Raw genomic sequence first — 12,646 nt, forward strand, 5'->3', positions numbered from 1 at the left:
TGTCTCACGGTAAGAAAACAATTTATTGATTTTATGAAACGTTTTTGTTGTGTCACATGACCGCTTTGTTGGTTCCATGACGCAAATAAGGAAGATACCAACATGGCGGACCACAATGTTAGTCAGGATTAACATGAAAACAAAGCATGAAAGAACAGTTTACATGGAGAGATTTCAAAAAGTGAGATGTTCGTTTTATAGTGTATTGTCAGATATCTTATACAGCTAGTCATGGGCACCAAACAAAGTACTCCATCTCAGAGACCACGGACATTTTCAGGAAGTGGTCCCGTGCCCGGGGGCTCTGGGGCAGACGTTGCTGTGGGTTCTAGTGGGGCTTCTAACACCCGACTACGAGCCCGCAGTTTGGGACATTTCAGTGCATCTACCCCAACGGGACTAGTGATACCACCGGGTGCCACTGCCAATGGTGACAGACGGGGTACCAGGTCGCCTGACTCGGACTCCAGTACCCCAGAGGAAGGCCCATCATTTGGCAGACAGTTTGCGCATTCTTTACCTTTACACCTTTTTGCACTTCAAGGTAAGGGAAAATAACGACCATGTTGTCAAATTGTGTGTTCAGTCTACTTTCAGTTTGAAAGCAATAATGGATTTGGTATTGATAGAACAGTCCCATGGGTACTACTGTTGTAAGCACAACCATTGTAATTTTTAGTAAACAAAAAGGGTATCACATTTTGCCACACTAACTGACTGATTCAACAATTTTTAACTTAAAAAAACTCACTGTCAAAGATACTCTTCAAGATTTTTTTTATCAAACTTCAATGAATTTGCTAGAGCAATGAGTGAAAATAATAAACTATGTCATAATATTTGTCCTTGACCTTTCCACATGACCTTGATTTTGATTTTTCTTTTTGCATTTAGGTAAGTTTTTACAAATTCAAATTCATTCAGTACTTTTTTCATATTAAAATGTCAAAGATAAATATGGGTGTCAGGGGAAAACAATTTGACTTTATTATATATTTTAAAACTTTCTGACCTTCACCTTGCCTATGACCATATCTAATAACTTCATTAGTCTTACCTAAGTTTTAAGACACTTTTTTTTTTTTATCAAACTTCAATAACAAACAAAAAATAATGATATATGTTGAGAGCAATTTAGCTGCAAAGATTCTAAGACACTATTAAGGTTTTTTAAAATTCAAACTTCAAAATAATAAATTTATGGGTAGGAGCAAATCAAGTGTATCATTATTGTTTTTACCTTGACCTTCCCTTTGATGTTGACTTAACTTTTTAAAAATTTTACGTTCATTTAGAAGTAGCTTCCAAGAAACAATTGAATAGATTTTCATAAAACTTTTTAAATAAAAAAGTAACTACCATTATGTTTTTACCATGACCTGCCAAGTGACCTTGCCTTTACTTTTCCTTATTTTGAATTTACCTTGGCCTAAAAAATTGTACCCTCATTTAACGATACAAATTATTTTTTTAAAAATAATATTTCATTTAATTGGGCCATTAAATTATTAGTTAATTGTTATGTATGACCATGAAGTTTTCATTTAGATATTTAAGTATCCAGCAAAATTTAATAACCATTCATTGTTCTTGATCAGATCAGTCATTACAGAGCAGATGATGTATTCTGTAAATAGGTGGAGTAAAATATTCTTGAATAGAATAAAAACAACAATTGCCCCGAATGTGTATCAATAGGAAGTTAAAATGATTAGTTTACTTTTGATGAACAAAGACCTTGATATGTGGTATTAAATGATATTCGAGTGAGAGTGCAATTATTGCTGTCTGTGTGTTCAGATCCATCGCCTTCTTAAATTACATGTTTGTCAATGTCAGCCATTAAGGCTCATAAGGTAAAAGTCATCTATTCAAACTTGAAGGGAAATGGCCTAACTTAATTGTAGGGTTAACATTAATTATCTGGGATTGTTAAGTTACTGCCCATGTTTGTGTCATTATGAATTTATCTAAGTCAGATAGAGAGTCGTACCATACCCTCAATGCATTGAAAAAGTGACAACAGGTGCTAATATTATATACCAGTTAATATGCTAGTATTTATATATAGAGTCTGATATATGCATGTAAATAGTGGATAGGTATATGTGATAGTTCAAATATGTAATTGTGACCTGTGTTACCTTCAAACATGCTCTCTGTGAGTGTACAAGTAACGTATCTTACGAAAAGTGTCCACCAAGTGGTTGTGTTATTTAGTTAACAATTTTGTTTAGAACAATGAAGAACTTATGGTCATATACATTGTATATATCTACACACACACACCTTGTGTTTGGACATGGAGACATTGCCAAGTTTACATTTAAAGTTTACTTAAATGGAAGTTTTACACATGAATATTTTTTTAGTAGCCAGGGCATATACTGGGTAAACTAAAGGCCACACAAGCTAGATATCATTGGTAATGATTGATATCAAATGCATATATAAAGATTTACAAGTAATCATGGTTAATATGTTATATATTCTTTTAGTAATGATTTAGATGTTAAGGTTAGGTGATGTTTTATAGCACTTAAAGTACATATTAAGTGATGTAACAGTTTGAATATTAGATATTGCCAACTTTACATAGAAAAGTTGAACCTTTTTCTTTGCATTTGCACTTGAAGGTTGTGGGGGTTTACACTTCATGCGTGGATTTAAAGGGGGGTTTAAGGGGTCTGGGACCCCCCCCCCCCCCCCCCCCCCCCCCGGAAAATGCAAATTTTTTTAGATTCACTTCAAGCTTCAATTAAGTGATATATTTCCCTTGGACCCTCCACCCCCCAAAAAATTTTCTGGATCTGCGCGTTGGTACATGTTAAATGTTATACAAAGATACTTATGTAAATGGCATGTAAGACATTGTATGTTACAGATACAACTATAAACTAATTACTTGATTGTTCTTTATGATATTACTTTGATGACACTTTTGTGTTTTCTTTTAATTTCTTTGTGTACATGTATTAGAGTACAAAATTTAATTATTACATTGTGATAGAATCTAGGTTAGCATTGGGAAGGATGTATACACTCCAGATATGATGTCATAATTTACTCAAGTTTTCTTCAGGGCATAATAACAGTATTTGATATACTGGTAAACAGTGATGTATGGGAATTGGTAATGCATAATTATAATGTCTTATTAACAAAGCTCAAATAAACAAATGTCAGCATTCCTTTGTGAATTTGTGATCAAAATGTGAAATTCCTGCATTTATTTTTCCTACAGGTATTCAACCAAGATATGATCATTAGACTATTCTTATGTACATTCAAACTTAAATACATGTATAATTCATAAAGGTAACATTTCACCAAAACAATTTGCAGTCATATCCATTATGACCATAAACATTATATTGGCCATATGAGAAACTGTAATTATAATAGATCTATTAATGCTATTAAGTGTCTTCTGTTCACTTTACAATGCTCTAAGCAAATCGGAAGAACTTGTTTTCATACTCAGCTGCAATCATATTTGTTAGATCACATATGTTTATAAATAGTATATACATGCATATATTCCTGAATTCACAAGGGGTTTTAATGAAATGCTTTTACATGTACCTATATAATATATGTCTGTATTAATTGTCAAATCTGACAATCTAATCTATTGATTTTAAAAATCTCAATACAGTTAAATCATTTATGCATTGCAACATGTGGTACAGAGGATTATCAATACATATTGATTTTATAGACAGTAAATTCATTTTTGAACTTGACATGGCAAACCAGCAGCTTCAGTGTAAAACAAAAATGTTTTATAGTTTTTGCTTGCATAAATTATTTGTCTAATCATTAATTAATGGCGTAGGCCTCAGAAGTTTGGGTCGTTAGGTTTAAATGGTAGGATACTATGCTTAGATGTCTTGGAAGATGTTTTTAAATATAATTGTGTAATACCAGTGTTTATAAGGCCACACTTGACGTTTTTCCCATTGCACAATACCGATCAATTCCATATTTCTATATCAACATGGACAAAGTGTCAATACACACCACTACCAATGATATTAGAACTTTGTGGTGTAACTGAAAAGAGAGTTAAACATGTATTGAAAATTGCGGGTCCATTAATACATGTTATACTGTCACTATGGAATACACAAAATGAAATTAAAAACATCATTATTTTAAAGGTCATGACTCTGGGAATTGAGCCTTTCATGTACATTCTTCATAAATTACATGTATATGTTTACATGGATGATTTAAATAAATCCAGAAAGTGCTTGTGATATTGAGAAACTCTAAAACTGTACATTTTCTTTTTTGATCATGTGTTTATAGATATACATCTATTAAAATGTATGCATCACATATTACTCACATTGGATCAATAATGCATTTCAATTTTAATTAATATAAAATGTGCTTTGGACAGAATGGAGGTAGAACCGTTTAATGTTTATAGATTATGTACTTGCAGAGATATTTGTAGCCTGGCTTTTCGTTGGGTAACTTAAAGTACATTTATGTAAACATAGTACATGTACTTATAGTTATTTCTAACCCTTTTGCTAGGTTTTAGACAAGCATGTCACGAGGTTAATGAGGTATTTACTTAATCTTCATTCTTTTTTTTCTTTATTTACAGGCATTAAATGTCCGGTGTGTGCCAAGTTTATACCTCCCGAAGAAATCGAGTGTCACTTAGTGATATGCTTGACCAAACCTAGAATCAGTTACAATGGTAATTTTTTAATATTTTAGATATTTTTTTACTCATGGTGGGTCGCTCATGGTAAAATCAAATTATCTGTGTCTAGATTGTTGCATGACCTGAGGCAAAAAACAAAACAAAAATAATATTTGTCGAGTAATCCAATTCTATGTAGACAGAACAAGGTCATTTGTGGGGGAAAGGAGATTTTATCTATGTTTATATATACATATTCTGTTAAACAGGACCCTTTTGTCCTTGTAGATTTTCTGACACCATTCTCTGGTTCATAGATATTAAAGAAAAATAATAGGTCTCTATACCTATAGATAAACTTTGTTTTGTTTCATTTGACTTGATCAGCTGGTTACATATATTTATACACTGTCTTATATGTACATGCTAGTTGTGTAGGTAACCCCCCCCCAAAAAAAAACCCAAGTCAGTTGGTTCATTTGCATTTTATCCAAAGTGACAGTGTTTACCAGCAAGTACTAGCTACAACCCTCATGTAATCCAATGATAGTCTCTATCACCTACCACCATACAGCATATGATAGGAACGCTGACACTTGTCTTTTGTTTTATTTTGGTGGGTTTTTTTTGGTTTTTTTTTTGGGGGGGGGGGTTGTTTGTTTTTCAAAAATTGGCATCAGCAGTATTGTTTTTTGAAATGCACTCACTAACATTGTTCTAGAAACAAAGGTAGACTTTGTCTGAAAGCAGACACACTTCCCTCTAGAAGTGGTTACATCCGCAGATGAACAAATTTTGTAAAAGTACACCATTATAACACTGCATGGATTTGGATCAGCAGTGTTTCAGGGCGGGGGTTATTCGTATTGAAGCTCATGTAGATAAATATGTGTGTGAGCTGTAAACAAACTGGCTTTTAAATAGGACATAACGCTGTATCCAAAAATATGATGAAAAGAAAATCCACATCATTTTCTCTACATGAAGCAAACAGACAAATAATTCTTAATGGATTTAGACAGTGAAGAGAGATTTATGTAGTGCAATTTCTGTTGTAGTGTAAACCCTCAATATATGTTTTGGAGCACATTCCATTCTTTTCTAATTGCTTTCATTCTAACACACATTTCTTCTTAAATATAATATTTAAAAAAAAAGATTTGGAGGCAACTTGTTAAAAATTGCTCAACTGCCAGAAACACTTTTAAGGAACAATCATCTCTGAAAGAAGGATCTTTTTGTAAATCTCGAGTCTGGGTTACACATCATCTTGGAGTTGCGGTTTAATCAATAAGCAAGCGTGGCTAATCTTTCAATATTTTATATGTTGGTTGCAAATAACTTGGTGCTTACTAGTTTTTCTTGGAATTAGTCTGCTTCGTATGTTGGGGATAAACAGAAAAAGTTTCATTTTGTAAAAGGCAAAAAAAAATTCTGTCAGGTCTTATTTTCTCCCAAAGGTAGAATGAGTTCTGCTAACAGATTTCGGTATACATGTTGACCTGTGTTGTGTATGCAGAAAATAAGGAAGATAGAAGTTTAACAGTTGACTGGATAATATTGTTTTTTAAGAAAGATCTAGAAGACTGAAACTGTTTTTTAATTGGGAACCCTTAAATTATAATCAATGAATAAGATTTTCATGTTTCCAAATAATTGATCATAATTATGATGGTAATAGGATTATATACGGGATAAAAATTGACACAGTAGACTTAAAAAGCTCCAAAATTTTATCTTGTTCTCAATTTTGACCAATATTAAAAATAAAGGTTTATATAATCTAAGTCATAACTTTATGTTATGAAATTGTTGACAGTTAGCTTGTACAGAATCTCCAATTCTGCTAGAATTAATAGAACCTGTTTATTTAAACATCCATTATAAGTCAGCTGGTGGAGAATGGCTTGTTTTTTAAAACAAGGTGATCCCATATTTTATACAAAAGTATTTACGTCTTAGATTTCATAATCCAGTTTATAGACAGTATATGTACACAGTGCACCCATGCAATGTCGCACAATCAAGAAAATTAATTCACCATGGTGTTCACTCATTTGAGATATGACAGGTGTGCTGGATATTTTTAGGAACTAGTAAATGTATAAATATTATATCACTGTCAGATAATAATTCAGTGCAGTATAGTAATTCAGTCAGCTATATGAGTTTGAGTACCGGTATATAAAGCTAGGGTGTCATGCATTTGAAAGTCAAAATGTCAACATGGCCATATATATAGATACATGTCCGTGAACATGAAAGGACAGTGGATGAGAGTGTATTACATTTATACACAGATCTGAGGATCTTCAGTTTAAGCTCAAGTCATCTCCTTTCATGTACATTTGTAATTTCACTGTCACTATAATTTATAAAGTAAAATCAATGTTTCACTGAATTATAACTGCATGGACATATTAAGGATCACGAGAGTTTGCTAAGTGACCAATTGGTATCCATTTTTCTTTGTCTGGCCAGCATGCAGTGTTTGAAAACTTTTCAGACCAAGACCATTTATCCATATAATGAGGGTCTCATGTATGATGACCACAACCAATAAAATTATTTCTTAAATTGTCTAACATTTAATAGCTTTCTTGTTCATCTAAATCTTTACCCCATGCAAATACATGTATAACATATTTTCCTTAAGTGTTAGGGTATATTGATGGATCATTGGATGCCAACCTCAGAGTCATTCTTTCTCTGTCTCAGATGTCTAATCTCCTTGAACTTCCCAGATTAATTTATGTGTGTTTGTCAAAATCAATTGAACATTTCAAAAGACACTCCTGCCGATGTTTGTTTGTTTTTTTACTTTGAGTGACATTTCTTCCTCAAAAAGATATTTTTTGTTGCATTATAAGGACATCGTTAATCTTTCTTAGATTGGGAAGGATGGTACTTACAAGGCTTTTTTCCTTTCAAAATTATTTATACAGTACCACATACAGTGTTTGTAAATTGATATTGATCATATATTATGTTTACATAAATTGGCTACCCTTTATAATTTTTGATTGATTTAGAGTACATAAATGTACTTTTAATATTTACATATACAATTGATTAGTTAATTATTTTTACATATTAATACATAAATTGATGCCATCACATATTTTCACCTTAAGTGTTTTTGATTGAATCTCCACCCATTCACCTCTTACTTTCCTTTTTAAAACTAAATGCATGTACATTCAATTTCAAAAAAAGTTCAAATTATTTTATTACAGAGGATGTCTTAGTTGAAGACAAAGGAGAATGTGTGATATGTTTTGAAGAGCTGGAGAAAGGGGATACCATTGCCCGATTACCATGTTTATGTGTATATCATAAGGGGTAAGATGTTTACATATATAATAGCATATTTGTGTAATCAAATGAATTGTAGAGAATTAATAATACATGTATTTGATAATTGTATGTTTGAAATTATTAGAGGCAAGTAAGAAATTGTATATAACGATAAACAATACGATCTTTGTTTCTTCATCTGGTGTGAATGCTTGCATTCTCCCCAAAAAGACATACGTGTAGCTTCTTAAGGGAAGTTAAAAGGTTACATGATTGAAACAGTTTTGTGATTGTTTGCCTATGACAACAATTCTTGAAAAAAAATCATTGATTATCGTGTTTATCTAAACTTCCTAGAGCAAACAAAATTTCTGGTAAACAGCAAGTGGACAAGTACCGGTAAACATGATATGGAGGGCAAAAATTAAAAGAAACTTTAAAGTTTGTGAACAAATGAATGTCTTGATCAAAAGAATTTCATAAACTGACTTGAAGCTGATGGTTTCGTATCAATGTTTCTCCATGTTACATTTTCAGATGCATAGACAAGTGGTTTGAGAAGAATCGCTCTTGTCCGGAGCATCCCTCTGACTGAGGAGAAATGGATGAAACCACTGTCATCAATACTCTACAGAGAAGAGGGCTGTATCTTCATGTCTTTAGCAGCGACCACATCAAGCAAATGTGTACTGATAAATATGGGCTTTCATTGCAAACTTCATTTATTCTTGAGAGTGTATGTAACTATGATGATATTAGGTGCCAGGTCATGGAGAGAGGAGGCTTACAATTTTTGATAGCTGCGACAAAGGAAATCCCCCATTTCCCGTTCAGCAAGCGTTAGTTTAATCTATAGTCAAGCTGTAGTGCTGGTGCATGTTTTCATCAACAACACAGGTCGTCTTTTGAAGTTCACATCCTGAGGAATGTGTGTGTGACTGGTTCACACACACTCTCACACACATACACACAGGTGGATGTGACACTGCATCTGCATATCAGAGACCAGATTTTGGCATTTTTCTGTATTGAATATGCAGTATCTCTGTTTACTTTTCACCAACATGGCTTTTTTTGTTTTTTGTGAAACCTTCATAAAATTATGTATATGTATCTACACTGAGAGAAGAATACTGAATCACATCTTTTTTTTATGAGATTACTTCATCTTTCTGATTGTTAGTTTGTGATATGAATATTAGTGGAAGGTACCGCTGTTGATAAGTTTCGGTACTTACGCCAATGTACAGTGCTGATTTTGACTTCTTCGTAGTCACTTTCAAGCTTTAAACCATTCAAGTATAACCAGATGATTTTTTTTCTTTTTCTTTTAATTATTATTGTGAAATTAAGGTCCATGATCTTAATGATGTCAATAGGGAAACAGTAGATCATCAGTCAACTTTAATTAAGTAGGTGATGTATGGTAGTAAATATTTTTCAAACAAAACTAGAATACCCTTTTCTTTCTTGAGGCTCTTATGCTTATACATGTATTAGTTTTTGAAAATTTTGGACATTTATAAAGATTTTGTCTGCCTGACAAGTGATGAGTCCAGCTATGTGTCAAAATATGTGTTTCATCTGTGATCTTCAAAAATTTCTAATATCAATCTATTTCTAGTGTTGGTTACATTGAACACCAGTTTCTACACAAAATATTTCTTGTGAACATCTGCAGAAGCAAGTGCCTGTGAGCCTGGGTTAGTACTTAAGACAAAAAGAATATTTTCAATTTAACAGTTTCCCAAATGCATGTGAGATATAAACTCTAATAATGCATGTATAGAAGCCATGCTTTAATGTCCACAGCATGGATACAAACCCTTTTGGTCTATGAATTTACTTGTGTTTTGTGTAAATGTCTCTCACAGGGTAGATATGGACTATTTGTATGTATTTTGATAGAACCAGAAACTTACACTTTGGATATTTATTAGTTGATTGCTTTGAAATATTAGTTCATGTACATTGTACATGATAACTGATAAAAAAAATCTGCATATCCCTCATGGCCTTCCACTTTTACCCAGTCTGATGAAAAGAGCAGCGGTTATAATGTAATATGTGATATAGAATAAAATTCAATTGCATCTTTCATCTTGAAAAGATAGAAAATGTGCCATTGAAACATAACTCGAGATCTCTTATCATAAAATCTTACATAACTTCAGTTCAGGTATATAGAAGGGGATGGGGGTAGAACGGCTTTAAAATACAATATTCAGGATCTTTCTGATAATGAACTCTTTTGAAATGATTTTTTGATATTAATATAAATCTTGTTAACCAGTGCTTTTTGAAAAGTTGTTACTCTATGTAAAGAAAATGCTTTACAACAAATTTTTCACTGTTAATTACTGTAAATTCCTAGTTAAAGACCTGGAATTTATATCTGTGTAAAATGGCAAGAAGCAGCCCCGGTATATTTTTAAATACTGTAAACGTATTGCATTTGGCTGTGTATTCTATTTAGCGTTTTTGGCGGAAAATGGTGTCCGCTAAGTCAAGTACATCACCAATTGTAAAAAATATAAGTAGACAAAAAGGTACATTCAGAAATACGCTATAATCAAATCCAAACTTACTTGCATGTTGAAAAATCCTATTCCACCAAACATGTACACGCCAAATATAATACGTTTACAGTATCTGACAGTTGCAATTTTTTTATATTCTCATGATTTTATACAAAATTGTGGAATTCAGTAATAGCATCAAATTGGGAATTTACAGTGATATAAACTCCTTCAGTATTCTTGTATATCCATTGTAGTATGCAAATTTTTACTTCTAAATAAAGAGAATCTACATTTGCAATACGTTCTGAACTATGATTAAATTGACATTGTGTACACGAAAGAAAGGGTTGAATTTTGTGGAAATGAAATGGCATCTAATTTTACATGAAATGACCAATTTTGTGTACTGCAAAACTGATGTACAAAAAGTGGAAAATATAGGAGATATAAGACCGTGTTGTCATCATCTAAAAAAGGATAACCAAAGTTTTAATGTGTGACTTGTTTTAAATAGCAGTACATGTAATAGGTTATTTAGATATATTTATTTTAAAGAAAATCTGTTGCCTTGTTCTTGTAAAAAAAAAAGTCAAAAACCTTATGATCTATCAAATGGATTTTATTGTTGTGCTTTATTTATTTTTTTAAGTTTGTTTCTTTTGTAATTAATATTATTCATTTCGTAGTTTTAATCCCAATAGATTTTTTTTTCTCTGACATTAAGTATTGTTTATTCAACATGCACATACTATTATAAATCAAAGAAAAAAACCCAGTTTTATGTTGTATGATTAAGGTAAAAAAGTCCATAGTTTCTCTGTCCAAAAGTTTTGAAGAGCAGGGAATCCATTTTTATTTTGGAAAAAGGTCTTAAAGGAGAATAGCACAAAAATATTTTTTTTTTTACTGTAAAATTAAAAAATTTATTTTATTTTTTTTCAAAATGGCAATAAAACTGATCAGTGTGGAAGCAATGGACACCTGTTGCCTGTACAGCAGAAACTAGAAATATTTTTTATTTTTTTGTCTGACCATTCTGGAATTGTTACTTTTGTACCTGTCTTTCAGATTTTTGTGTATTTATTTGAAATTCAGTCCACAAACAGCAAAGTCAAACAGAATCTATGGTTGACCTGATACATGCATTGCCTTGGTCACTATAGACTATATTCACAAGGGTTTCAAAAAAGTTGTATTTCATTTTATAAAGGTCTATCACCACTCATGTAAGTCTATATATTTTTGTTTTTGTTATGTTTTTGCAATATATATATGCAGATCATTTTGTAAATTTTTCATGTTTTGTGTTTTATTTGTAAATAAATTATCATTTTATATTTATGAATATTGTTTTTGCTTAGAGATTGTATTCTAAAGATTGGAATAGTGTACAATTGCTCAGATGCAAGTTTGAATATGTTGATTGACTTAATGGTGAAATCTGCAAAATGTTTTGAATGTAACTAAAGTTTTAGTAGTTGTTTCATATGCTTGTGACCAAAACCATAAAGTTACATGCTATGGTTTAAAAGTCATTGCCAAATATTTATGTTTTAAAAAATGTACTGAAGCATATGGGCAACAAATTGAGGAAATGTAATATACATGTAATGGTAACATGGATTGGAAGTGAGGGCAAAAATTACAAAAATAAAAATGGACAATCTCTGTGACATAGATTTAGAATTCAATTAAAAATTTTCACAAATTTTGCTTAGAGGGCCAGCTTTACTTTCTAAAAAAAATACTGATAACCATGTATAGTATGCAACTACGGTACTTCAAAAAGACTAAACTTCTGTTTGAATAAAAGTAAAGGACAAAATTAAGCTTTGTTTATGATAATAGGTTGGAACCATTTAGTTATATGATTCGGTATATACATGTATTAATATTTGATGGAATCAATCAATGCTAAGCCTTTGTTCATAAGAGTTATGCAGTGCATAGTTTACATAGCATTTCTAATTGATTAAATGACATCTCTTTCAATCAGTAAAATTCTGATGCATGACCATTCAACTCTCACTAACCCCAATTTTGCTAATACAAATTATCGGAAATTGATATTGGTATAAGTATTTGATTTTTTCCAATTTATTAAGGTATATTTAGCAGACATAACTAAAATCACTTTTCTAAGGCATATATTTTTTCTCTTCCA

The 12,646-nt window shown here is 31.7% G+C and overlaps 1 protein-coding gene across 1 annotated transcript; it reads left to right on the forward strand.

Moving 5' to 3' along the window:
• Positions 1-81: 81 nt before the first annotated feature.
• LOC105338813 (E3 ubiquitin-protein ligase ZNRF2) lies at positions 82-11,819 on the forward strand. The gene is made up of 4 exons (XM_020071646.3): positions 82-544; positions 4,622-4,717; positions 7,900-8,005; positions 8,498-11,819. Exons 1-4 carry the CDS (start codon positions 232-234, stop codon positions 8,553-8,555), a joined length of 573 nt encoding a protein of 190 aa, XP_019927205.1. The 5' UTR covers positions 82-231; the 3' UTR covers positions 8,556-11,819.
• The last annotated feature ends 827 nt before the right edge of the window (positions 11,820-12,646 follow it).

This window comes from Magallana gigas, chromosome 3 (assembly GCF_963853765.1).
Source record: "Magallana gigas chromosome 3, xbMagGiga1.1, whole genome shotgun sequence".
Classification (NCBI taxonomy): Eukaryota; Metazoa; Mollusca; class Bivalvia; order Ostreida; family Ostreidae; genus Magallana; species Magallana gigas.

Excerpts from the sequence above, each read along its gene's own strand:
- LOC105338813 (XM_020071646.3), top strand. The coding sequence starts at position 232 with ATGGGCACCAAACAAAGTACTCCATCTCAGAGACCACGGACATTTTCA. Across the intron at positions 4,718-7,899 it reads ACCTAGAATCAGTTACAATG|AGGATGTCTTAGTTGAAGAC; the intron begins GTAATTTTTTAA and ends ATTTTATTACAG. Across the intron at positions 8,006-8,497 it reads TTATGTGTATATCATAAGGG|ATGCATAGACAAGTGGTTTG; the intron begins GTAAGATGTTTA and ends TTACATTTTCAG.